Source organism: Naegleria fowleri, assembly GCF_008403515.1.
Source record: "Naegleria fowleri strain ATCC 30894 chromosome Unknown tig4, whole genome shotgun sequence".
NCBI lineage: Eukaryota > Heterolobosea > Eutetramitea > Acrasida > Naegleriidae > Naegleria > Naegleria fowleri.
This window is the reverse complement of record NW_025407936.1, coordinates 924,104-950,371: the sequence shown is the minus strand read 5'-3', so window position 1 is coordinate 950,371 and position 26,268 is coordinate 924,104. Positions and strand designations below refer to the sequence as shown.

The 26,268-nt window shown below is 37.8% G+C and overlaps 15 protein-coding genes across 15 annotated transcripts; 8 read left to right on the top strand and 7 right to left on the bottom strand.

The window, feature by feature from the left end:
* Nucleotides 1-335: 335 nt before the first annotated feature.
* Nucleotides 336-1,399, top strand: FDP41_008016 (uncharacterized protein; the record flags this gene model as incomplete). Its single annotated transcript, XM_044711825.1, has 3 exons — nt 336-369; nt 478-637; nt 934-1,399. The coding sequence occupies 3 exons, from the start codon at nt 336-338 to the stop codon at nt 1,397-1,399; spliced, it is 660 nt and encodes a 219-aa protein (XP_044568814.1).
* Nucleotides 1,400-1,882: 483 nt separating this feature from the next.
* On the top strand, nt 1,883-2,804 carry FDP41_008015 (uncharacterized protein; the record flags this gene model as incomplete). Its single annotated transcript, XM_044711824.1, has 3 exons — nt 1,883-1,922; nt 1,983-2,142; nt 2,342-2,804. 3 exons carry the CDS (start codon nt 1,883-1,885, stop codon nt 2,802-2,804), a joined length of 663 nt encoding a protein of 220 aa, XP_044568813.1.
* Nucleotides 2,805-3,142: 338 nt separating this feature from the next.
* Nucleotides 3,143-4,111, top strand: FDP41_008014 (uncharacterized protein; the record flags this gene model as incomplete). The annotated part of the gene is made up of 1 exon (XM_044711823.1): nt 3,143-4,111. One exon carries the CDS (start codon nt 3,143-3,145, stop codon nt 4,109-4,111), a length of 969 nt encoding a protein of 322 aa, XP_044568812.1.
* A 74-nt stretch (nt 4,112-4,185) lies between these two features.
* On the bottom strand, nt 4,186-5,250 carry FDP41_008013 (uncharacterized protein; the record flags this gene model as incomplete). Its single annotated transcript, XM_044711822.1, has 1 exon — nt 4,186-5,250. One exon carries the CDS (start codon nt 5,248-5,250, stop codon nt 4,186-4,188), a length of 1,065 nt encoding a protein of 354 aa, XP_044568811.1.
* Nucleotides 5,251-5,937: 687 nt separating this feature from the next.
* Nucleotides 5,938-6,903, top strand: FDP41_008012 (uncharacterized protein; the record flags this gene model as incomplete). Its single annotated transcript, XM_044711821.1, has 1 exon — nt 5,938-6,903. One exon carries the CDS (start codon nt 5,938-5,940, stop codon nt 6,901-6,903), a length of 966 nt encoding a protein of 321 aa, XP_044568810.1.
* A 176-nt stretch (nt 6,904-7,079) lies between these two features.
* On the bottom strand, nt 7,080-11,308 carry FDP41_008011 (uncharacterized protein; the record flags this gene model as incomplete). The annotated part of the gene is made up of 2 exons (XM_044711820.1): nt 7,080-8,916; nt 8,997-11,308. 2 exons carry the CDS (start codon nt 11,306-11,308, stop codon nt 7,080-7,082), a joined length of 4,149 nt encoding a protein of 1,382 aa, XP_044568809.1.
* A 504-nt stretch (nt 11,309-11,812) lies between these two features.
* Nucleotides 11,813-14,089, top strand: FDP41_008010 (uncharacterized protein; the record flags this gene model as incomplete). The annotated part of the gene is made up of 1 exon (XM_044711819.1): nt 11,813-14,089. The coding sequence occupies one exon, from the start codon at nt 11,813-11,815 to the stop codon at nt 14,087-14,089; it is 2,277 nt and encodes a 758-aa protein (XP_044568808.1).
* A 399-nt stretch (nt 14,090-14,488) lies between these two features.
* On the top strand, nt 14,489-17,254 carry FDP41_008009 (uncharacterized protein; the record flags this gene model as incomplete). Its single annotated transcript, XM_044711817.1, has 1 exon — nt 14,489-17,254. One exon carries the CDS (start codon nt 14,489-14,491, stop codon nt 17,252-17,254), a length of 2,766 nt encoding a protein of 921 aa, XP_044568807.1.
* A 287-nt stretch (nt 17,255-17,541) lies between these two features.
* Nucleotides 17,542-19,003, top strand: FDP41_008008 (uncharacterized protein; the record flags this gene model as incomplete). The annotated part of the gene is made up of 4 exons (XM_044711816.1): nt 17,542-17,715; nt 17,922-18,065; nt 18,266-18,602; nt 18,723-19,003. 4 exons carry the CDS (start codon nt 17,542-17,544, stop codon nt 19,001-19,003), a joined length of 936 nt encoding a protein of 311 aa, XP_044568806.1.
* A 301-nt stretch (nt 19,004-19,304) lies between these two features.
* On the bottom strand, nt 19,305-19,586 carry FDP41_008007 (uncharacterized protein; the record flags this gene model as incomplete). Its single annotated transcript, XM_044711815.1, has 1 exon — nt 19,305-19,586. One exon carries the CDS (start codon nt 19,584-19,586, stop codon nt 19,305-19,307), a length of 282 nt encoding a protein of 93 aa, XP_044568805.1.
* Nucleotides 19,587-19,771: 185 nt separating this feature from the next.
* Nucleotides 19,772-21,253, bottom strand: FDP41_008006 (uncharacterized protein; the record flags this gene model as incomplete). The annotated part of the gene is made up of 1 exon (XM_044711814.1): nt 19,772-21,253. One exon carries the CDS (start codon nt 21,251-21,253, stop codon nt 19,772-19,774), a length of 1,482 nt encoding a protein of 493 aa, XP_044568804.1.
* A 283-nt stretch (nt 21,254-21,536) lies between these two features.
* Nucleotides 21,537-22,163, top strand: FDP41_008005 (uncharacterized protein; the record flags this gene model as incomplete). Its single annotated transcript, XM_044711813.1, has 1 exon — nt 21,537-22,163. The coding sequence occupies one exon, from the start codon at nt 21,537-21,539 to the stop codon at nt 22,161-22,163; it is 627 nt and encodes a 208-aa protein (XP_044568803.1).
* Nucleotides 22,164-22,469: 306 nt separating this feature from the next.
* On the bottom strand, nt 22,470-23,696 carry FDP41_008004 (uncharacterized protein; the record flags this gene model as incomplete). Its single annotated transcript, XM_044711812.1, has 1 exon — nt 22,470-23,696. One exon carries the CDS (start codon nt 23,694-23,696, stop codon nt 22,470-22,472), a length of 1,227 nt encoding a protein of 408 aa, XP_044568802.1.
* A 431-nt stretch (nt 23,697-24,127) lies between these two features.
* On the bottom strand, nt 24,128-24,412 carry FDP41_008003 (uncharacterized protein; the record flags this gene model as incomplete). The annotated part of the gene is made up of 1 exon (XM_044711811.1): nt 24,128-24,412. The coding sequence occupies one exon, from the start codon at nt 24,410-24,412 to the stop codon at nt 24,128-24,130; it is 285 nt and encodes a 94-aa protein (XP_044568801.1).
* A 191-nt stretch (nt 24,413-24,603) lies between these two features.
* FDP41_008002 (uncharacterized protein) lies at nt 24,604-25,890 on the bottom strand (the record flags this gene model as incomplete). The annotated part of the gene is made up of 1 exon (XM_044711810.1): nt 24,604-25,890. One exon carries the CDS (start codon nt 25,888-25,890, stop codon nt 24,604-24,606), a length of 1,287 nt encoding a protein of 428 aa, XP_044568800.1.
* Between the last annotated feature and the right edge of the window lie 378 nt (nt 25,891-26,268).

Genomic DNA, 26,268 nt, shown 5'->3' with positions numbered 1-26,268 from the left:
ATCACCACAAAATGACGACCAAGTCAATGTTTCTGAGGGTGCGCTCCAAAATTCTCCTTTCATCCTTCACTCATCATGGGCTGGTATGCACTGAGTAGCCAAGGAGCACCTTACAGTAGTCAACAAGATCCTTACTTCAAAAACAAGCGCTATTCGTTGATGATATTTTTAGGTATTGCCACCTCATCTTCGACCGTTTGAAAAGAGGAAGCTCCGGAGTTGCTCGCCTTGTTCCATCTCTCTCTTCTTGTTGGATATGAAATCTCAAAAAGAAAAATACTTGTATCGCTCTGGCTCATCATCACAATAGTTGTAATATATTTATTCACGAGAAAATGATCGAAAAAGAGTATGATTATTTGTATAAAAGTATGTGTATTGAGAGTGATTGAACATCCCAATCGATGAATTTTTGAATGGAAATTTTAAAATGATGAAATTATGTCGTTTGGTTTCATCGAATGCAATCATGTGCAGTTGTTGTAATTGGAGATTCTGCGGTTGGAAAGAGCTCACTCATTGTTCGTTTTGCAAAAAATGAATTTAAATTCAACACAAAACCTACCATCGGAGTGGACTTTGCTTCTAAAGATATAACGTACGATTCAAAATGTATTTTAGGACACATTTGGGATACGTAAGTGTTGGAGGTATATGATGAATCTTCTCACTTGCATTGTACATTTTTGGTTGTGGCTATAATATTTCATGAATATTTTGGTGATGGATTTCAACATTTTGCATGATCTGCAACAAAAAAATCATCCTCAACATTTCATCATGTTCATAATTTCTGCATTGCAACAAAAAATCATCCTCAACATTTCAACTTTTTCACATTTGATGTGATGATTGCATGAACGGTTTTTCATTATTGATCAAAATTTTACGATGAAAAATCATCCTTAAATCATAAATTGTTTAAAATTTTAGAGCTGGACAAGAGAAATATCAAGCAACAGCTCCTGCACTCTATAGAGGAGCCCTAGGAGCAATGATTGTCTTTGACATTAGCAATAGACAAAGTTTTGAAAATTTAGAACGATGGCTCACTCAACTGAAGAAATATGGAGAACCAGATTGTGTAAATATTATTGTTGGAAATAAGAGTGATTTACAACATTTGAGACAAGTCTCTGTTGAAGAAGCCTCTCAATATGCCCAAAAACACGGAGCCTATTATATGGAAACTTCTGCATTGAATGCATCAAATGTAGAGAAGGCCTTTTCTTCATTATTGCAAAACATTTATTTGAAAAAACCAACACCTATTGACGTTTATAATCCACCACCACAAAACCCAAATCTTCCAGTGGTTCCAAGTCCCGGAGGCGGTGTTCAGAACCCAAGTTTACCAGATCCAACACCTGTTCAATCGTCCTTTCCATGCCAATGCTGATGCACAATAAATGTTTGAAAATCCTTAAAAGTTTGTCAAAATTTTGAATAATTACCAACAATGTTGAGATGATATCTGATGGCTTGACAAGTGCAATTTCTGAAATCATCCTCAAGAATTTCAACATCCTTATACTAAGCTTAATGAGCTTATCCAACTGGCTCCTGTTCTTTCTTCCCAAATGAATTTGGACATGGTATTCAAAAAGGATGCCCTATCAAAAATGTACATGGCCACAACCAACGAACCTTAACCGTTGAATATGTTATTTTTATCTGGTGCCAACTCACTCTCGAGTTCAACAACAACGTTAAGCCCCTCCTACTTGATTCAATCACCCCTTGATTAAGACGGCTTCCATGATCACGAATGGCTCGTGGCTCGCTATGAGATTCACATTCAAAAAATTTCAAGAAGGATAAAGAACATATTCCGAAAACAACCAACAATACAACAGTACACTACAGTAACAGTCAGACCAACATGCAAATTCCAGACGAAAATATTGATTTAATGTACAACAGTAGGTTTTATATTTTGGAAAGGATGATCATGTTGAATCATCATCATTGAACATATACAGTTATTGTTGCAGGTGATTCAGGAGTAGGAAAAAGCTCACTAATTATTCGTTTCACTAGAAATGATTTCCGTTTACATACGAAACCGACCATCGGAGTCGATTTTTCGTCCAAAGATATTTCCTATGATGGAAAGTGTATTCGAGGAAGAATTTGGGATACGTAAGTTTTTCCGAAAGAGAAAGTCATGCTAATATATGAACAATGTCATCATTATTATTCATTCAATGATGAAATTTGTTGCGTGATGGATCGATTATTTGTATTAATTATAATTTAATTATTGGATTCACTTAATAATTTTAATTTTCAATATATTTTGGAAACTTGAAAATGTTTGACTCGAATTGACTCTCATCAGAGCTGGACAAGAACGATTTCAAGCCATTACTCCATCCTTCTATAGAGGCGCTCATGGTGCCATGATTGTCTTTGATCTATCGAATAGAAGCAGCTTTGAAAAAGTAGAAGATAAATGGATCTCTCAATTAAGAAAATATGGTGAACCTAATTGCATCATAATATTAGTTGGAAATAAGAGCGATTTAGTGGATCAACGACAAATTTCTGTGGAGGAAGCAACAAAATTTGCTCAAAAACATGGAGCGTATTATATGGAAACATCTGCATTGAACGCATCAAATGTCGAACTGGCTTTCAATACCTTAATTCAAAATATTTATCATAACAAACCATTGCATCCCGTAGTAGTTGACCCACTTAATCCTCCTCCTACAGTGGTTCCACCTCCTGTGAATATTACTTTCGATCCAACTAAGCCCACAGTGCCAACGACTGAACAACCAAGTAAATGCCAATGCTGACAACGCCTTTATTAACACAAACCAACACCTGATCTTACAAGCTCAGTTAAACAAAGCTCAAAGCCAGGGAAAGGACCAACACCACTTCGTATCGATCCTGGTTAAATTGCCTCAATGAAGAGGATTCTTGAATGTATTGGAAGCCCTATGGCTGTCGAGACGATTGTGGGTGTATCCAATGTAGTGAGCACAAGAAAACCAAAAGATTGAAAGTGTGATTGACCACAAGTGGGATGATCGGTCATCTGTAACGTTTAGTTGCCGAACAATTAGAAACGTGTCTGTTTACGGTTAAATGTTCGAATCTCGGTATGACCGTGTGAACTCCAAAAGAAAAAATGTCGTCCTCTCTTCCAATAGGACAAACTTACACCATTTGTCGATCACGATCGTCAAACTTTCGCAAGAAAGCTCTCATCATACATGGAGATGAACCGGATCATTTCTTTTCCTGTGCTTGCGAGAAATTTGCTGGGTTCGTTCGAGATCCACAAGTCTTTGTGTGGCCTCCTAAGAATTTTACATTCCAACCTGACCGACCTGATGATAGTTTTGCCTTTTTGAGTGGAGTTGATTTAATTCATCAGCTCGATTTGATTGATCCACAAGCGCATTCCGCAGAATATTTGCGAACACAATATTCACTGATTGTTTTTCCACTCTATGCCGGCTCTGGTACAATGACAGGGGAGCAGGCAAAGCGTTTTTCAGAAGTGATCAGTATGATCAAAAAATTGATTATTCAAAAACAAATTACAGTTCTGTTTTTGAGAGGAAGTGCAAATAGTGTACCATCTCGATTGGGCTATATGTCTGATGAAGGCTCTCAAGATGGCTTTGTTGGATATACATTAGAGTCCACTCTGGAATTGAACATGAATGAATTGAACGAGTTGGCAGTCCGGAGTAGAGTGTTGACAGAGTTTCTAAATTCCAAACTATTGTCGGAATGCTCCACGATCAGAATGGATGAACAGCTTAACAAGATTGTGACAATTCAAAATGCATCCTTTCTATGTGGAATACCAAGAGGACATTTGAAGGATCGTTCCTCTTGGCATTTGCTTATTAGTTCTTCATCAGAGTTGAAGGATTGTCTATTAATTCACAAGGAACATCGAGTATTTTTCACTCCATGGTATGGAATGCCAACCAATGAAAACATGTCCCATCACATTGTGAAATATTTCTGTAAATTCATGGTTGAAGAATATTTCGTAAAAAATGGTGGTGCTGATTTTCAAGTCAAGATGAAAAGCAAATATCAAAATCAACAATTAATAGACATTGTTGTTGTAAATATGTGAAAATTCATAGAAAGTAGAATACCATGTGTGAAAATCTCTTATTAAGATTCATTCTTCATGAAGAATTTGAATGACTAATTCTCGCAACATGAATTCCTCAAATGCGAATAATATTCAGAACTCTTCACTACAATCAGAGAAGGCTTTAAATTGTTCTTTACAATTTCAACAACATGGAGTACAGCATTCAGCATTCGATTTCCGTTAATATCGATGAATACTTTGAGCTCTGAGGAAGGATTTTCGTAGAGATATTTTCTCCATGTTCTAATCACTCGTTTTTGATCATCCTCGCTCATAATATCCGCACACCAAAATTCAATAAATGGAAATTTCTTCTTTGTTTCCTCAACGTATGCCTTTGAAATGTCCAAACACAACAACTTGGCACATTTTTCATGAAGAATTTTAGATGTTTCACCAAGAGCACTTCCAATTTCCAAAACAAAATCTCCTGGGTGTTTGATTATTTGCGTGTTTGATTCGCTTCCACCCGAATTCATCACAGTGCGACATGAATGTTGTGTTGGTGCGGTCGTCGCCAATAGATTGTCATCCTCTTGCTGTTCAATAAAATCATACTTGTTGAATACTTGAGTTTTTGCTAAAAGCCTAAAATCACTCGTCTCATTGCACACAATGATATCCACATCTGTCGTATGATCGTTCGTGTGAGTAGCACCATTATCTAAAGAGCTTGCCTCCATGTGGTGATGATGGTATTGTTCAATGAATGTTCCACAGTTCTTTAATCCCCATTGCTTTGTGGCTCTAAAGATCGGCACCATTCTTTCAGCTTTGCAATGATATCGAGATTTATCTTTGCAATATTCAATTTTATATCTTCCAACAAACGGACTGTTTGCATTGGTTACAAATTCCAGTACTCTTCCGATGGCATAGAGCTTTTTACTTTGCAGCGTCCATACATAATCTCCTTGTCTAAATGATCCATCATGAGGTTGGAATGTATTCTTTGAAAGAGAAGCATGCCGATTCCGATCAATATTAGTGGATGATTTTAGAATTCTTCCTTTCAATTTTCCTTCATCAAATAAAAAGACATTTGTCTCTCCCGAAATCTCAAGTTTTTTGTTCTCATCTCCATCGTGAGAAACGGCTTTCAGAGAAGGAATCATTTTTTTCTTTGCAGAAAATCTCTGCAACTGGACTTGAATATTGTTGTCCTTGGCTCTGAAACAGAGCTCTGGATCATTGAACAATGCACTGTACTCTTTACGAAGAGAAAGGCACAATTGGAGATGCAGTAAGTCTGTGGTGACCTTTAAAAGCTGGGAGATGTAACTCTTATTTGTCGGCAATTGACCACAATGGTGTTGTACAATATAGCAGTGAAGCTTTGTCTGACCGCTTTTCGTTTCGCAGTCTCAAGTTGGAGTTCGTTTCAGCTTTCTCTATTCCAGAATGTCTTACACCATTCAAGAAACAGCCAAACCGAGAGTTGGATGATGTTGAGAATAGTTTCAACAAGGAATTGGGCTCTGTACACGTGTATTGGTTGAGCAAGTGATTGGAAGGATTAAGAAGTTTCAAATTCTCAAGCAAACATTCCGGTCCGCATTGTGGATGCAGCTGCATCCGACAGTGTTTCGCCTGTGCGCCAAGCTGACCAATTTGTCATTCAAATTTCAACCCATCCGGAAATGCTAATTGGATGAGAAAATCCTGAAATTTGTTGTGGATGAATGATTTACAACTTGAGATTCAAATGACCAATCAAAAAAAAAGACATCTTGTCATTTTCATCTTTTGTAAATCCAGAAAACGTCACAAAACTCACCGCATCAATTCAAATCTTTCAAAAAATGCCAGGAAATGGTGCAGGAGTGTTCTTTGTTGGTGATCAGGAGACAATCGATGAAATAGCCAAAGCTGCCAATGATATCTGTCGTAAACAACATGATCGTAGAAATATTTACGACACTTTGAAGAACCATTTTGCCAATGATCAACAAGCTGCCAAAGCATTTGAATATGCAAATGAGTGTTGGTTTTTTAAGAAAGGTCATTGCGAGAGCGGAGATGAATGTCTTTTTCGCCATACGCAAAATGGTTCTGTTGTAAATCATCCCATGTTGAACAGAGAGCAAAGGGACAAATTTTATTCTTCAATACAAGTGACAGATTCAGTCATGGCACATTTAGAGTTCATTCACATCAAATCCGTTCATATGGGAGTTCCACCTGCAGAGGTAATGATTGATCAAGAAACACGCAATTATATCTTTCAACAACAAGAACGATATTTGAGAGAGACTGTTTTTGCCAAATATTTGAAGGAGAAGATTGGTGTTGGAGATGTTATTGAAAAAGTTTATCCTCATTATTCGAAAAGAGCGAGTTTAGTAAATATGCATTATTTGATTGGTGTGGAACCGTTGAGCATTAATTCATGTCTCTCTGGTTATAGAAACTGTGCGAACATTAGTATGACCAATGGTGGACTTGAAGGAAGTTCCATTGACACTGCCAAAAAGGAAAGTAAGGAAGAATTTCATATCGATGTGGATGAAATGTTTAGCAACAAACAATATCGAGACTTGTTGAAGGAAAAAGATATTGGATTTGAGGAAAATATTAAGGTGAACTCTAGCGAAACACATATTTTCATTTGTTTATGTTTGAAAGATTATATTGAGGTCTGTCAAGAGGAGGATGTGGTTATCCTTAAATGGAAAGAAAAAGGTAGACCAGAAGAAAAGGAGGAGGATGTTGCTTCTCTTACCTCCAAATTTGATTCCTGTTTAAACGTAACCCAACAACAACAATAGTCAGTTCCCTCCTCCTTTCCTAAACTGCCACTTGAGTGGATTGTTTGGTAAAATTTAGTCAATCAATTTTAATCTCTGAATGTAAAAATTTTATAATTTAATCTCTGAATGTTCTTGCGGAACTGTACAGTGTCGAGTTTATTGAGATGGGTGACCAATAATTTCCTTCGCCCATGTTAGACGAATATGGTGGTGAGCTCTTTGAGGCGAAGTTTTTGAGCATCTTTCTTGGTATGTCCAAACATGCCTCCACTCACTTCATCTTCGTCATCGAATTGGTCTTCAATCGTCACTTCATCAAAGCCATCATCTTCGTCTTCAACCTCCTCGTCAGAATCGTATTTTCTCTTGAGAGCTCCTCCACCAAATCCACCCAAATAAGACGTTCCATAGGTCGTACAACTTTCATCTTCGTCATCATCGCTTCCAATATTAAGGGCATCGTTGGCAATTTTAGTCTTACTCTTTTGCAAGCTCAAAATACGCTCTTCAACGGAGTCCTTGACAACAAATCGGTAAACTGTAACGGGCTTATCTTGACCAATACGGTGAACTCTGTCAATGGCTTGTTCTTCAATTGCTGGATTCCACCAAGGATCAAGTAAAAAGACATGGGTGGCCCAAACCAAGTTAAGTCCAGTACCTCCAACCTTTAAAGAAATTAGACAGACTTGAATGGTATTGTCGTATTTGAATTTTTGAACAGCATCGTCACGATCTTTTCTTTGCATTTTACCGTCTAATCTAACAAAGCGAATTCCTGACTTTTCAAGTGCGACCTCCACTAAATCTAACATGGACGTCCATTGAGAGAATACAACTGATTTTGTACCATATTCCTGCGAACGTAATTTTTCAATGAGTGCATTAATCTTGCTGCTTGATCTCCAGTTCATTCTCATGTATTTGCTAACATTGATACTCTTCAGTTGAGAGGCAATCACCGACTCGCCTTCATTATTTTGTCTCATCTTGAGCTTTTCCTTGTTTAGTTTCAATACTTGAGGTAACATGGGTAAAATAGTGTCATAAACCTCAAATCCATTCTTTTGTTCAAAGTTTTCCAAAAATCCATTCATGGTCGATTTGTCCGTCTTCTTTTGGAAGCTTGTAATGATAAGGGCAGGATGATTACAAACTTGTCTCAAATGCAAAAGCATTTCCAAAATGTTTGCATAATTTTTGAGAACAGTATTGCTTCTCACAAATTCGTTAAATTTGCCCTTGCTGTACTCGTAGAGAGATTTGTAGAATGTCATTTCGGCTTGTGAAAATTGTATCGAAACAGTCTCGACATGTTTCTTAGGAAGCTCAACAATACGCTTTCCATTCACTCTCTTGTTCTTTGTTCTACGAATAACCAATTTTTTGATCACGGATTGTAAGGCTTCAATGGCTTTCTTATCTTTCTTTTCAAATGGTTTTCCGATATATTTGGTCCACCATCTCCAATCTCCGTGAGGATTCACTTTCAAAAAGTGGAACAGAGAGTACAAATCGTCAATATGATTTTGGATTGGAGTACCAGTTACTGCCCATCTTCTTTCAGCATCAACTGCTGCGGTAGCTCTAGATTGAAGAGATTTTCTATTCTTGATATTGTGAGCTTCATCCAAAACTACACGGAAAAATTTCATCTTGTAGATGGGACTTGGTTGTTGTGGTGCAGAATCTTTTGTCTTTTTCTTCGCATTCGCTCTTTCCTTTGTTATAAATGTTTGGCTGTACTCATAACTCAAAGTATTGTAGGTGGTAATTATTACATCATATTTCAATAGTGTTGCAACATCACGAATACGTCTGTTGCCCTGATAAACATAAACTGAGAGTTGATTGTTGGTGTGACGTTCAATTTCTTGTTTCCATTGATCTACGATAGTTAGAGGAGTGACAACCAACGTAGCAGTGGAGAAATACTTATCGCTCACAATCGTTGGAGTCGATTTCTTTCCCTTGATTCTATTGGAGGCAATAAGGCCAATAACTTCAACTGTTTTTCCGAGACCCATTTCACTAAAATTATCAATTGAAAAATATGGAATTTGTTGAACATTATTCATATAATGATTGTACACGTTGAAAAAAACACTTACTCGGCAAGTATTCCACCCTTAGGTTCAGGTGGTGCTGGTACAAAGGTTAAAGTAATCACGCCATGAAGTGGATTAAAGTAAAATGGGGTACCGTCAGGAAATTTCCTTTCCTGGAACAAGGAATGTAACTTTGGTGCAGATTTGGCTTTGTCTTCACCGATACGTTCTCTCTTTAACATCCATTTCACAGCTGTCTTTTGGTAGCTTCTAAGCTCTGTAGTCAATAGAGAATCTTCTGGAATTTCGATGGCATGATGACTAATTTCATACTCTTCATCAGAATTATCGTCTGTATTGGGAGCATTTTCATCATCAACAATGACTTTTTCAATTTCTTCATAGAGCTCTTCGAGTTGTTTATCCAGACCTTCTCCCTCCATGTCAGAAAGGTTATGGAAAGATGATGATGAAGCTCCATTCGTTTGTGCTGCTGGCTTTTGGATGATATACTCATCCAAATCAGTGTCATCTAATGCATCAAGATCATCTTCCTCCTCTTGTTTCGATTTATGTAAGGAAACATCTGATCCATTGGTTTTTCGTAATTTTGATAGTTGGAAATTGGCAGTATTATTTACAAACAATTCTGAAGATGAGGAACTACCTATAATGGAAACACCAGAATTTCTATCCAATAATTCAAAGAGCTTTTTCAGAAAGTTCTTTCGTACGTGATACATTTGAATTTGGTCATCAGACATGCGTTCAATATTAGCCAATGAAAATGGATTTGATTCATTGGAGTCTGTGCTTGATTCTAATAGATTCTTATCAGAAACCAAGGCCTTTTTGACCAAAAAAACTTTTAGAGAAATAAAATTGCGACCTGTCCCTTCAATCAATGCATTTGCGACTGAAACCATGATAATCTTGTGTTTTGACAAAGGTACAAGGCAGTCATTATATTCCATAGATGACACGTAGCCAATAAGTTCTCTATTTGCAGAAAATAAATATACACAGGAATTGTGTGAATTTTTGTTTGATGACTTTGAGACTCCAAATCGTGTTCTTTTCACGCCTTGCGATTTCACCTTTTCAAATTTGCTTAAATCAAACGATTCCTCGTCGATATTATTGAAATCTTCTCCATCCACAAACATATCATCGTCATCTTCATCAAAATCATCATCTTCATAACTATCGAAATCCGAGCCAAAATCAGGAACATAGCATCTTACTGAAGAAATATCGGTTGTGTTTGAAGCCAAATTTTTCCAAATTTCGGAATTGGTCACTTGTACCTCCAATTTTTGAATCTCACTTAACAATTTCGGCCATTTTTTGCCTGGCTTGGATGGAGAAACCTCAAGCAAGCCCTTTGTACTTGTCGGAAGAACAGGAGTGGCCATTGGTGGTGGCAATGAAATTTGGGAGAAAAAGTTGGGTGGAATCATGGGTGGAGTTGAAGAAGATGAGGCACCTGTTTGCATGAATGGTGGTGTAGCATTTCCCATAAATGAAGAACTAAGAGGTGTTGTTGCTCCTTTGAAAGGGGTTGAACTGTTAGATGAATTGTTAGAAGAACCGCCAATAATAGTGGAAAATCCCTTAAATTGCGAGGAGGACGATGAATTGGAGAGTTGAGCAATAATTGCTTGAGGAGGTATTGAGGGAGGTGTTTTGATTGAAGAGCTCTTGCTTGATGGTGGAGGCGGTGTGCTCGTTGATATAAACTGGAGAGGAGTGGAAATGGACATGCCATTCTTTGCTTGCTGTTGCTTGTTAAGATTTGCAATTTGTAAAAAGTACGGATTTGTAATGCTAGACTGAGATGAAGGAGGGAGAGGAGGCGGTGTGACTCTGTTTTGAGGAAGACCTTGATTGATAGTATTAATGGTTTGATAATCTTTTAACATGTTCAAAAATTGGTCTGTGGTTGTTTGTGAGAATGGAGTGGGAGTTGATGAAGAGTTATTGGTGGTTGGTGTGTTGACAATGGATGGTAATCGAGGTGGAGTTGTAAATTGTGGTAACTGTGGAGGTTGTTGGGGAGAAGCGTTCCTAATCACTGTGGGCATACCTACCAAACCACCACCGGTGTTCGAAACAAGAGCATTCATGTTGTTGCTGCGGAAAGCCACTTGATTACCATTCGTGATGATATTATGGGTAATGCCAATATTGGAGCTATTCTTATTCAACATATTTGATGGCATGGGTATTGTTGTAGACGTCGTCATATTCAAAGCCTTGTTGGTGGTACCCGAAGGTGTGGTTGTGCCTGGAGCGGGTACGATATCATCAATAAAACTAAAGAGCTCATCATCATTCAGTAAATCATCAATATTGGAAGAATTTTGGTGAGCCATGATGGTGCAAGTGATGATGTCTGATATCGGAGGAAAAAGGGTAATACTCTCGCCACGACTACAACTTGAAAGAAGTGATAATTATTGATGTTGTTGCTGTTTGAATATTACTATTATTATTGTTGCTGCAATATCTTCGCCTCTATGTTGCCACGTGAGAGAGTTACCAGAGTATGGTGTTATTATTATTGTATGAGTTTCAAAACCGAGAGACTATCAATGTCCACACACACCACGAGCGAGCGAGAGAGATTGCTGCAATTTTTTGACTTGAAATTTAAAAATAAGTTTGGAAAATGGACAATACGCAAAAATTTGATGACTCAAAGGTTTGAGAATTAAATGAAAAGGATCGTTTTGTTCAATTCAAAGAAGAAGAAGAAGAATTAACACCAAGATTTGGTGGGGTTATTGTCAAAGGTTGATTCCCGTTGTGAACTGGAAAAAAGGTCATCTGATGAGTTGAAATTGAATAAAAATTCAAAAAAAATTTAAATTTTGAAAATGCTGGGAGAGTCTCATTTGCTTCAAAAAACCAATTCCAGTTCTAGCACGAACGAAATCGGAAAATCAAACAGTGATGATTGGAATAGATTGAATCAAATTGATAATTCTCATTTACAGCAATGGATTGATAAAATAGAACAATTATTTCATCACGTTCATTCACATTTTGAAATGCAAGATAAAAAGGATATTTATTTTCAAGACAACAATAGTCCCGAGGCAATAATATTAACATCATTAAACCATCAAGATCAAATTTTGTTGCAGGAACATTTGAAACAAGTATTCACGCGAATCATCCAAGAAAATTTCACACTTTTCAAAATAATTTTAGAGGAGTATCCGTCACTAATTCGACTCTTGAACACAATAATTTCGTTGCCTTCTCCAAATTTATTACTAGTTGTGATGAGGCCTGTTCTAAATCATTTATATCTATTGTTGTACAAGTCCATTGTAGAAACTGACGATTTTTCTGAAAAGCCCAAAATTATTAACCGTTGCTTGAATTTACTTGGTAAATGCATACAAGTTCGAACGGATTATGGTCACAAGGCACATGGAAGCACGACGGATGTTCTGTTTGAATTTGAGAAAAATATTCCTTTAAGTCACTCTATGGAACAATATTTAGAGCAAATTATTCTAGAGAAATGCTATGATATTAAGATTAATAGGGCACTATCGATCAATCGTAACAAGAAACATCATCATGTGAACTTTCTTAGATCATGCCTTTGCTTTTTAAAATTGGGCGTCTTTCAATATCCGCTTTGTCATATGGCCATGATTCAATATATTTCTATATTTATTGACAACATAGATTGGTCCAATTTGCAAGACATTATCATTCTCACTCTAGCTCATGAATTAATATCATCAAAGGACGAAGAAATTGTTTCTCTCTCCCAAAAGACAAAAATTGCAAGCAGTAACATGACCATCCTTTCTAAACTATTCACTGAATTATTAGAATCCATGCTAAAACAACCTTTCAAATCAGTACATAATTTCACTGAGTATCGAATTCTGTCAGAGTGTATTCGAACGAATGCATCTATATGCATCATTTTAGAAAATTTCATTGAAAATCTCTTTTTAGAGTGCAACAATAATTTCAGGATTCTTTATGCAGCACATGACATTTTCTCTCCTCTTGCAACGAATGCATTACCATTGGAGACACTAGACACAACTCATTTGATACACTTAAGTGAAGACATTTCCACACATTGGATTAGGCATCAATTCAAGTCCTATGATTGGTTTCTTCGAAGTATGGTATATGTATTTTCGTATGTCATCAGACAATATCAGCAACCGAGGAGAGACAAGAACCAACAATTTGAAATGACTCCAATGTTTCGACAGTCCTTGGTCTACCTGATACGATACATCTTTGGACATGACCTTTCGAAGGATTTCGAGCTAGCTCAAGACTCACTTCTTCACATCATTCAAACTCTCTCTAAATGCGAGAAAATTAGTCATTCTCAATTTTTGAGCTTTATCGAAGACGAGAACATGAATGATGAAAGTGGCACGACGTCATTTCAACCCGTTCCAATTCATTCCCTTATTAACTTGTACATGTCCATGATTTTTGTAAGGCATGACTCAAAAAATTTCACCTACGATCAAGTGATTGATTTGTTCTTGAATGACGACACCAATCAAGACTTCTCAATCTTTACTGAAAAGACTCTGATCATTCTACGATGGATGGACCAAATGATTTTGCTGTTAAACTCGCCATCCTCAAGTATGGACACTCCACTTCGAAGGAAATTCCTGTCATTCCATCAAAGACAACTGATTCTTCTCTTGGGATATTTAAGGGTATTGCCACTTTTCAAAAAGAAGTGCAAATTGAACAACTTGACAAGCCATACTTCTCTCTCTTCATTGCTCCTAAAATTTCAAGAAGAATACTATGAACCACTTGTTGCCTTTTGGAATCATTATAAATCAAACAATCCAAGCACAAACAACAACCTCCACATCAATGCCTTCCAAACAGCAAACCACTCGATCCTATCCTTTTCTCAAGTGCAGAAAGAACTCGAAGAGGAATCTTCGACAACCACAACCACCACGTCGACACAGCACCAAACCTTAAAGTCCCTTCATGGTCGAGATCCCCTAGAGAGTGGCCAGAATGCACTAAGCAAGCATCAGATTCTCCTGATACCTCTCATTCTTTCCACCTTTGAACGAATTTCTCTCTTTGATGACGAAGAGGAGGTTGTTGTAGAGGATGATGGTGGTGGATGATGCAATTTCAGAAGAGAATGGATTTCGACAATACTTATGGAGGCTGTTGTGGAGAGAACGAGAGGAGAGCTTCCTCCAATGATTCACAACATGACGAAATTGACCAATCTTATTAGGTTGAGCTAAATGACAAAGAGCTCATTCGGGTGATCCAGGTTGTAACTTGACGTTCTGATAAAACGAAATATTTTTATTGGAATTCCCAACTCTTCCAAGTACACATTGTTTTCAATCATGCACATACTTCATAACGTTAGGGTTCAAGACTTGAGTATACTTCCAAAATCACGTTTTAGAAAAACCAAGTGTTCTCGAAAGTCTTGATGATCAATTTTAGATCACGCACGGAGCAAATCTGCCCACAGCTGAAAAAACAAAAGCCTTTAGCTTTAAAAAAAAATGGTGTCCAGGAAGGAAAACAACGCTGCCCATTCCCAGCAACAAGGAGGCTCTTCCTCTTCTCAGACGAAGAAGACCACACCCAATGTTGTTGTAGGCAGCGGAAGTAATGGACAACAACAACATCAAACACAACAGCCTCCCACTGGTTCGGCATGGACTGGAGTCAAGCCAGCATCGTTGAGTCAAAAGTCATCATCGGCTGGTTCTATGGGTAATGGCGGTTCTGGTGTTGGAAATATTACAACAACAACAATATCATCATCAATGGTGAATACCACCTCCAACAATACCGAGAGTAATCAAGCATCAAAACAACAACAACACAGAAAGAGCGCATCTCCAAGTAATAAGCAAGTTGCTTCATCTTCCAACACGAACGCCACTACTTCCACTGGAGGAAGCCAGAAGGGAGACTCTCGTCCCAACAAAAGCGGACAGCAACAACAACCTATTGATGCATCGTCAACAAAAGCCTCTCCATCGCAACAACAACAACCTCCACAGCAACCATCGACAACTACGACATCCACAAATCAGCAAGTCGACTCTACACCACATCCAAAAGCCGAAGTTAACAGAAAGAGAATCAAGTTCTTGTTCACTAATTTTGTCGGTCATGTGGTTGATGTTATCAACAGCTCCGGAGACGTCTATGAAGGTATCTTTCATACTGCTAGACACGACACTAAATACAATGATTTTGTGTTCGTGTTAAAGTTGGCTAAACTCGTTCGTGGAGCAAACCATAGTACATCCACTCAACAAACCATTCATGAAACTATGACATTCAAATCAAAGGACATTCAACAAATTTATGCCAAGAACATTACCTTCAAGGCTCAGAAAATTTTGAATGGATTTAAGACTGATACCGAAATTTCTAATAGACAACAAACTGAAAAGGAACTTATCAAGTGGCAACCTGAAGAGGGTGACAGTGAACTTGTTGCTCTTGAAGAAAGTACATATGCTCCAAGACAATGGGATCAATTCTCTGAAAATTTAAACAAATTTGGTGTCAAATCGACCTATGAGGAGCATCATTATACAACATACCTTGACAAAAATTCGGAATTTTATAAACTGCACGCTGCTAAAGCAAGTAAAATTGCAGAAGAAATTGAGAAGAGTAGCCCTTCCGTGAATAACATACACATTTTGGAAGAAAGAGGATTATTGGAGCAAACTGAAATTTCTGAAGAGGATCTGTATAGCTCTGTTATTCGTGACGAAAAAAGCATTCCAGGAGTTAAAAAGCCAAAGAAGCAGCCACAAGCAAAGCAAGTCACTCAACAACAACAACAGGCAACTACAAGTGCATCACCTTCAAGCTCTCCAAAATACATTCCTCCACATAAGCAGCAAAAACAGGGTAATGCAACTACTCCAATACAACAACAGACCACACCAGTTGTAACTACAACTACTACGACAACTCCAACAATCGAATCTTCGAAAGAACCCAAAGCATTGGCACCAATTGATACCAAGTTGCAAACAGGCAAATCACGTTCAGTCAGCCAAGTGGTCGCACCACAACCTTCCTTGTTAGAAAATAATGCTACTAGTGCCTCAAGCACAGCTGAAGACTCTACTCAAGACGGATCACCAAAACACAAGGGACTTCCTGCTCACTTAGTTTTGGAAAATAGAAGTAGTAGAAGCAATTCTTTCACTGCTGGAACTGTACCAAACATTGAAGAACATAAGAGTGTTTTGTTACATCTGACATCTGCAAAACCCGTATCAAGCAGCACCAAGCCATTGAGTCCAACACTTCCATCCTCTCCTCTTAGTTTTAAGCCAGCAGGTAGCCCTGGAACTCCAGTAATTAAGGAAAGTATTTTGGCATTAGGATTACAAACAACTACTCCTAAAATATCGGAACAAGCTGCTGAAGCTTTCATTGAATACAGAAAGAGAAAGAATTCTGATGCCGCAGCTAGAAATAGAGAAAATGACATTAAGATCTTGAAAGAAACTAGTTCACTTTTAGACTCAAAACTCAAGAAATTCGTAAGCTCTCCATCAACACAAACACCAACCGATGAAACTGCTAAGGAGCAACAACCATTGAAAGAAGCTTGGAAAGAACAACCCAAAGAGCAGCCAACTGAACCATCAAAGGAACAACCAAAAGATGCACAACCAGCCACAACTACAGTTGAGGAAAAACCCAAGCCCAAATCCACACTCAATCCTAATGCTAAGGCATTTGTGTTTAATCCAAAATCGCAGCCATACGTACCAAGATCTTCACCTGTCACAACTTCTAGCAGCACTCCTCCTTCCCACGTTCCACCAACGAATACAACAGTTAGTACTCCACCAACCAATCAAATGCCATTACCAATGCCTGTAGCCTTTGTTCCAATGTATCACCCACCTAATTTTGGTTTCATCCCTTCATTCCAAAACCAAATGAACAGACCAACTCCATGGTCACAACACAAAATTCAGGATATGCCAATCCGTGACCACTTCTTTAAAAACGTCAATTTACAGCAAGTAGATAAGAACATTGGACCAGCATGGCTTGACCAAGAGGATTTAGAAAATAGAAAGAGCTTCAAAGAGCAAGATGTTTCAGATGTTGATAGTACTGTCGTTCAAGCAAATCCAACATTTGTTCCAAACTATTTTGTTCCTCAACCAGGAATGGTGGTCATCCCTCCTCCTGTTGGTTATGTTCCTCCTGTGGGTTACGTTCCTCCCGTTGGACCTCCTAGTTATTATCCACCAACCCTACCAAAGAGAGAATAGAGCAAAGAGCAATACGTTTTGAACAATTAATGTTTGAGGTTGTTGAAATCGAAAAATATGATGCAATTTGAGTTGTACAACAGTGAAGTGTTAAGAACTCGATGACTCGTGAAAACTCAACAACATCTCTATCAAAACAATAATACATCACAACCAATCACGAAAACGTGTTGTTGAATAGATTTTCGTTGAGCAGAATTCAAAATCTTCTTTAAAACTCAATAAAAAGAGTTTATTCACAACACCACGTGCAGCAGTCAACTGTCAAACTCAAAAAATCTGCAAAAATGGCCACAGGAAATGCTATTGTGCTCGACTCGATGCGTCGGTTGTACAAAGTCTACGAAGAAACCGGTGGAAAGGAATTACAAATCAAAGATCAACTCGAAGAAGTCACAGGAAAGAATATTTTCGAAGCCAACAAAATTCTTCTCGTTAGAAAATTAGATTTAACCAGAGAGGTGTGTGTTTTTAAAAATCTCAATGATGGGATTGGAAATTTATAATTTAAATATTTAACCATATGATGATGATGATGATAAAAATATGAATGGATTGTTATTTCCAACTCATCTATCACAACAACAACAACAACAATACTATTTTCATTCATTGACCTTTTTGATGCCTTTTTTGTGTTACAAAACACATTTTGCAATTTCATTAGAAAATTAATGAACGTGATGAAGCCATGAAAAAGAACAAGAACAACACTCGTGTTATTAAATTGAATCAAAACATTAAAAAGATGCTCCGATATTTGAGAAAGGACTATCAGAATTTGGAGAATATTCACAAAAATGCAGCCAAGGTTTGTGTTTGTGAAATGTATCATTCGTGTACCTGTGACCAAATCCAATGATAATCATCATCATCACATATGCAACAATAACATTGTGACCCAATGACATTGAATCATTATATATTTATGTTTCTATGAAAATAATTGTAAAATTATTATTTCAAATCTCTATACCTATTCAACAACAATCACAATTCATGAATCTATAGAAACGTTTCTTTGGAAAACAACCTGATCCAAGAGAAATGGCTCAACAACAAGAAGATTTAAAACTTCTTCTCGCACACATTTCACAAGTTGAAAAATTAGACAAACGAAGATTTGAAGAAGATTTTTCTGGAGACAATGAAAAGAGAAAACAATTATTGTCGATTAATGAAGATGAAAATGAAAAGAAGGGCTTGCAACATTCTTCACTCATTTCTGAACACTTGTTGCATGAGGAGGATCTTCCTCAAGATGCTCGTGATTATGGAAATTTGCCACGAATTAATATTGAGGAAAGTATGACACAGGTGAGCATGTATAAAAAACAAATGGATCAAGGTAGGTGTGAATTGTTTGGATGGGAGAAATGAATAATTAATCACTTGTTTTTTTTTACAAATCATGATTTTAATATTTGTGGAATGGTTGTCACTTGTCATTGAAAAATACATCCAATAGGTCTCGACATGTTCAGTAAGAAAATTGAAAAGCTCAAATACATTTCCGAGGATATGAGTTCAGAATTGGACGAACAAAACAAACTTTTAGAATCCATTGGTGATAAGGTCGATGATGAAATTGAACATTTGAAACGACTCAATGAAAGAACAGATCAAGCCAACAAGTTAGCCAATCAATCGACCAAGATTTGTCTCATCTTGCTTGCAGTGAGCATTATTACAGTCATTGTTGGAGGAGTGACTGTGTGGTTGGTTTACTTTTTCGTTCCAGGAAAATAGAAAAATTTTGTTCCATTAAACGAGAATCGATATTCTTTGTTAAAGTACAGGTTGTATTTACAGAAATTGAATTCCAACAATGGAATTGACGCAAGTTTACATGTCTGATCAGCATTGCCTCAATTCACTCATGTTCATGCATTTCTAGAACTGCAAATGAATTTCAAAAGGAAACGACATTCCTTCAAATCTCATCAAATTCAGTTGCCATCATGAGGGAGAACTCTCAACATGAATTCACTCCTTCCATAAACATCTCAAAACACTGTTTAACCAAAAGTACATTGGTTGAAACACATAATTATGGATTCAACAGTTCCTCGTCAAAACGAGTATCCATTTCCTCATCATCATCTCGTTCCATTAAACAAAGGGTCTGCTCTTTGGATGTTTCCAATTTGTATTGAGCAGGTTGAGCGAACTGATTCCAGATCGCTACATGATCCTTTCTAGGGAATTGCATATCAGGATATTCATCATTCATGAAACACATTCTACTCTTCCGGTGAGTGCACTCTTGATCTTCATCCTCCTTTTTGCAACGGGGTGCATGGTAATCTCTCTTTCCAAAGTCTTGTTTCATTTCAATGATGAGTTGAGAGTCGTTGTTATTGTGTTTTTTTAATGTTGGGTAAGAATGGCAAATTGTGGCGCGTTGAATGTTCGAACCGCTGCCTCCAGTAACTACAAATTACAAAAATGTAAAATTTTTGGCGGTTTCATAAACATTAATATATATGTACGCAATAAATGGAGTAATAATACTTTTTAAATGGCTGTTTTACAAATTGGACATTGATTTCTCATTCGTAAAGCTTGATGAACGCAATCTCTGTGATATCTATGAAGACATGTTGGTAATGTACAAACCACTTCACCTTGTTCATACTTGCTCAAACAAATGCAACAGGTCTCGTCGAGAAGTTCTCTAGCCAATGTTTCTGAGCATTCGGGTATTGATGAATCTAATGTATGTCCAGAATTTTGAGTTGGAGTTGCAGAAGAATTGTTGGGTGTTGTTGTTGTCGCTGTGTTTGGGGAAGAAGATGCTGGATTACGAAGAAGAATTTCATCGTCATGACCATACAGATGGGAATCTTCATCTGACTTTTCTACGAGTGGCGGATGTGACGAATCAAGCTGCGGTATTTTGAAAACTGGCAGTTGTGCAAGTGCACTCTCTGAAAGACCAGCTGGTTGTTGATTGTATTGTTCTAATTGAAGGAGCGTTTCGTAATCTTGTTCATTGAAATCTCGGTCAATCATCATGAGTCGTAATGAGCTAATGTCAATTCCTCGTTGTTGAAGCATTTGTAAAAGTCTTTGATTTCTTTGAGAAATTTCCTCTGGATCCCAAAAGTCCTCGTCGTTGCTTCCTTCGTATTGCAATAATCCATGTCTCAATAAATAAGCTTTCATTCTTCTGGCAAATGAAGATGAACTATAATTTAAATAAAGGGTAAACATTCTCTTTGCACAAAGGCATCCACAGCAACATAACAAGCATGACAAAATGATTGCATTTGGTACAGTTAGAAAATACATAAAAACGCGACGGGTGTCACTTGTTTCGCCACTATTTTCTCCACTATTAGAATTTTCTCCACCATCTTGCGTTGTGCTCTGTTTGGAGGCTATCATGACCACAAACATTATGATTGCATGAGCTAGAATAATGGCAGTTACAAGACCAATTAAAACTATGATCCTCATGGTCCTTCTTCTCGAAATGGCATTCAAACTATCGGGATTCAATAAATCATCCGTTTGAAAATTTTCATCTTGCAGCAATTGTTGTGGCCTTTGTTCATGATTGTTATTTTCTTCATGAAGTTGCGGCGATTGTGCTTGATGGGTATTTGTACTCAGAGAATTGTTGTTACTTCTTGAAGACCACCAATTCGATAAGCGTCCAAATAATGAATGTCGTGATGATGATGACGAATGATTTCTTCCACTGGTACTATCATTTTGATTCCATTGATTTAATTCATCTTCTTGAGTGGTTGTATTCATCATTTCATCTCCATCATCATGATCTCGGGTTGAATGATAGTATTGTTGTTGTGGTGTTGGTTGCGGTTGGCGATTCGTAGAACCACCACCATGACCTGTTGTTGCACGTGAGGATGTTGATGATGAAGGGTTCAACTCATCCAACTCAACTCTCACACCACGATAGGCTCCGAGAGGATCATCACTACTACCATCACGACCAGTCGTAGTCGCCATCAACGATGTCGCTGACATGTTTAATATTTTTTATTTGAATATTTGTGCGTTCTAAATTTGTAAATATTATTTGAATGATCCTTCAAGGAAGGACAGGAGAATTATGATTTCAAATTGCTTCAGAAGCATTCACCAACAATGTGTTTCATGCACACACATATTCTCTCTTGATATATTGAATAGCAATACGGGAAACTCTCGGAATTCCATCCAAGAGAATTTTTCTGTTCCGACTTTAGTTTTTTAAGAGAGCCAAAAACGGAAGCTTTTTGAGCGAGACAAAAAAAAATAAATAATAGAAATGTTTCAACAACCATCACAACAAGGAGTGCAAGCCAATGGATCGGATCTTGTCGTCCGTCCATTGTTTGGAGGAGCCATGTCTATTTTGTTGCCAGTGCATTATTTGGATGCCTCAAATTTCAGAGAAATTCCAGATAATCAGGAAGTTTGGACCGACAATTTGGAAGTACCAACATCATCGGGTGGAGGAGTGCAATCATCGAGTTGTCCTTCTGTGATTATTGAAATTTTATCAAGATCTGAAAATGTATCGGATGCAAAGATTATGGATTTTTTATTTCATGATTTGGCTGATGCGAATCATGCTGCTGTAAATCAAAGATTTTTGCTCTTGCAACCTTTTGACGACACTCAACAAACACGAGCAAATAATTTTCCAATGGCCGATTATGCCACAGGAGCTGTAGGGAAAATGATGGTAGAGAAAAATAGAGGAATGGATGAAGTTACTGTTTTTTTGTGGGTTGTAAGATTGAAGCACGTCGATACTGATATCTTAATATCATTGAATGATCCTGTTGTGAAATATTCAAGTGCTGACGAAGCATCTCAATCTCCTAGAATGAAACTTTTCGAAACAATTGTTCGTTCTCTCAAGGTGAACGATTGGAATTTATTTGCTTAATCTAATTTTTTTAAATTACAAGATCTTAAATGTACATAAATACATGCCACCAAATTAAAACAACCATACCTTCAGTTATTGTTTACTAAGGTCAAACTTGGTCTGTTTGAAATTATTTATTTATTTTCAATGCGTTAACTTCGCAGGAGATTACTTAATGTATGAAACAATTTGATTTTGAATTTTTCACACAAATGAATTTCGTGATCATCGATCGGAAATTGAGTAAAAGTTTTTAAAGAATTATAATTTTTTTATATTTGTTGTTGATTGATGAACAAAACTCTGCTCAGTGTATCTCAAAATTTAGAGCTCATCGTGCTCAGCCTTCTTTTCTTCTGCTGGAGCTTCTTCAGCCTTCTTTCTGGCTTCCTCTTCTTGTCTCTTCTTTTCCTCCTCTTCTCTCTTCTTTCTTTCCTCTTCTTCCTTTTGTCTCTTAGCAGCTTCAATCTTATCGAAAGCTTCCTTTTCCTTCTTAGCACGTTCAACGACCTTTTGGGCTTGTTCTCTAGCAACATCAATGTCATCAGTGACCAAAATGTTATCAAAGATAGTACCAGCCTTCACTTGCCAAATTTCGATACCAGCATATTCGATATCGTTGTACTTGCCAACATTTTCATCAAAGACATAATCTGGATTTGGAATGAGTGGAGCAGACCATTCGCCCTTGTAGGCAGGATTTGGAATCATTCTTGGCTTCCATTCACCCTTGTAATCTGGGTTAGGAATTTGAGGAGCTTCCCATGTACCATCTTCTTCATCGGACCAGTCTTCTGGCTTCTTGGCTTGTGGATCTGGAATATATTTTGGTTGATCCCAATCTTCTGGCTTCTTATCCTCTGGATCAACAATTTCCTTTTCATCGACCCAATCAGCTGGCTTCTTGGCTTGTGGATCTGGAATTTCCTTTGGAGCCAAAAAGTCCCAATCATCATACAAGTTACCACTTTCCTTCTTCACACCATCAATTTGAACTTCATAAGAAGCATCAGGATTGATGATAGCAGTATAGATGTGAGTAAGTTGATCGGTTTCACATGGGAGAGTCTTCTTCCACAACAAATTCTTTCCCTTGTAGTTGAAGATGAAGTGAACTCTTCTTGTAGCACTTCCACAGACATCAGGACCGAACATGATTCTGTATTCAGTGTCATCTTTGAAGTCTTCTTGATTGACTCCGCTTGGAAGGTATTTAATGTAGGCACCACCACAATCAATATTTTGTGGGTGCTTGGTGGAGAATTGAAGAACGAGTGGTTTCTCTCCTCTACATGTTGCTACCTTATCGAATTTTGCCGAGATGGAGTAGTGTCTGGCGTCTTGAGCAGTTTGGATACCCTTGTCTTCCTCAGCATCACCATACCATTCACCGGCAGTATGCTTCCATTCACCATAGTTATCCTTAGCCTTGCTCTTCACCCACCTCTTTTCCCATCCTGCATGGAAAGGCTCATAGAAGAATGTTTCAGCAGAAACCACAGCCACAAAACTCAAAACGAGAGCAGCCAAAATAATGTGCTTTGAGAACATTTTTTTTTTGCTGTTGGTCTTCGGAATCCCAACAGTTGTTTGCCAAAGAGAGAATCCAGCAAGCTCTTCTTCAATGGCCAGCGCAGAGACAGGACTGATTGCTCGAATACTGCACAGAGCATCAGCTGGATAACGCAGAGCGAGAGAAGGCTTGTCCCTCTCTCTCTCTTGAGGGAAAGGTCATCGAGCGCCAAAATTCAGATCTGAACACGTGTTTCTTCATGAATGAGGCAAGTGGTTTACAATGTGCGGAAATTCCGAAGACAATTCCGACACACATTCAACAAAAGAGAATGGAAAGAACAGTGTGCTTCAATACTGGAGTGAGCATACGACCATCGTGAATGAACACGAATTGGTAGTTTTCAATGAATGCGATGAATTCACATATAAAAGCCAAAGAGAGAAGAGTAAAAAACAAGTCAAGAAATTTATTTATTGCTCGATTTGAATAAACACCATTCAAACATGGAGGCTAGAGTGAGAGGAATGGAAATACCCAACCGCTCCTTTCCATAATATTCAAAGAGATCCATCGAATGAGTGGCTCCAAATTCAACGACCATCTCAATGACCTCTTTGAAGAGCGCCGAGTTGGTGCTTGAATGATCCTCCTGATCATTGTTATTATCATTGCTTTGATCCTTCTTAGTGGTGGTCGTGGTGGGGCGCATAGAAGGAGCAGTTGTAATGGTGCTGCTATTCATCTTCAACATGATGAAATCCTCACATCATTCGGCCATTCTCATGAAATTATCCAAACGAATATACTCTCTCAACAGTAGTGTACATTTAAAGACTAAACCTTTCATGTCATGTTGATGAGCCATTTCCAAGATGGAGAGAATATTATCTTCATGAATAAGTTCAGTATTGAAAATACCATAACAATACTCAATGATACATCTCAGAGCGGACACACGTTTGTATCGGGTTGAGGATAAAACACTTGATTTCGAATATCGGTGAAAATGGAAGTACTTCCACCTGTGATGGAAGTGTTGGAATGCTGCTGATGTTGTAATAAGGATTCAAAGAATAAGCTATTCGATGCAAGTATAGTTTTGTGAACCTGGATAAATTCATTCTCATTCACACAAATAGCAAAATCATGATCTGAGAGTGGATCTTCCAAGAGCAATTCCAAGGCGTTTGAAGGTACCACATATTTACGTTCCTTCCATGGTTCCATATCTGTTGGTTTTCTATTGTAGAATTGGAAAATATATTTTTCAATTCGTGGATTGAAACGAAGATCGAATTCTTGCTCATAGACATTGCGCTTGATAAAACTGAGACAATAATCTCGTACAATTTTGAGAGGAGAGGTGCTGTTTGATGGATAGGAATGCAACAGTTGTTGCAACCATGGAGAGTTTTTCTGATCTTCCATCCTTGTGGAGCCATCTTCCGTTCGTTGCGGTGGTGTTTGTTGTGAAATGACGCTATTTACAACATGGACATTTCTTGAGAGACCACCATTCTCATCATTTTCCAAGATCTTGTTGTTTCCATAGAAACATTGATCGATTCGAACTAAATAAGCATCCACCATTTCGAGAGCATTTAACACATTCGAAATTCGAAGAGAACTTTTCACATGTTCGAGAGCTTGTTGCTTAATTTCAACCAAATCTCCATGAGCCTCCTGTAAACACAACAAGTATCTCAGAGAGGATTGTAAATCTCGATCAAATGTGACGACATGTCCATACACATAACACACCAAACTCTGCATACACACTTGTTCGTCCACAGAGAGTGATTTCACAAATGACTGACACGATAAGACACGATGAAGTCCTGGTGCAAATATTCTCAAATAAGGCATGAATGCCATAATGCTGGAATTGTCTGCGCTGGAAAGTAAATCTCGTTCATGGAGTTTGATTTGTGGAGAATGAAATTCCTTGCATGGAAGGCGTGGCAATTGTTGTGGAGGAGAGTTTGACGATGAGGAAGAAGTCATTGAATTGTTCAATGATGATCGAGGAGATGAATTCCTGGTTGAGGAGGTTGTAGCTGGATGCGCCGATGAAGCATGAGCCGAAACAACAACCAGATGATCCGAGTGGGAGGATGAACCTTGTTGTTGCACACGTGGACTATTCACCATGACCAACGAGGGTACATTTACTTTCCTGACTGCCGAGTGTTTATGGTTATTGGAGGAAGAGGAACAAGAGCTTTTCATGATAATGTCGAGAGTATAGTGTTGGACTTGGTTCGCTCAATGGTGCAGTGAGAATGGAGAATGAATATATTCACTTTTTTCTATTGGATTGATCAAACCGAATCATTCCTTATTGCCGCTGATTTTAAGCCATTCTTTGAGAAGTGAAAAACATCACATCAAGGAACAACGAAGAACATCATATGGATCCCAACCGTGAATTAATCAAATCAACGATGGGAGAGCTTTGGGTTGCTGGGATTTCAGCTCATACTAAATAGGAAATATCCATTTTGAATGAAAATTTGGAATGTTTCATGTCGACGCGAACCAATCCGAACGCTTTTTATCCAATCATAATTTAGTTACATGTAACAATGGTGTGACTGATGGATTGAA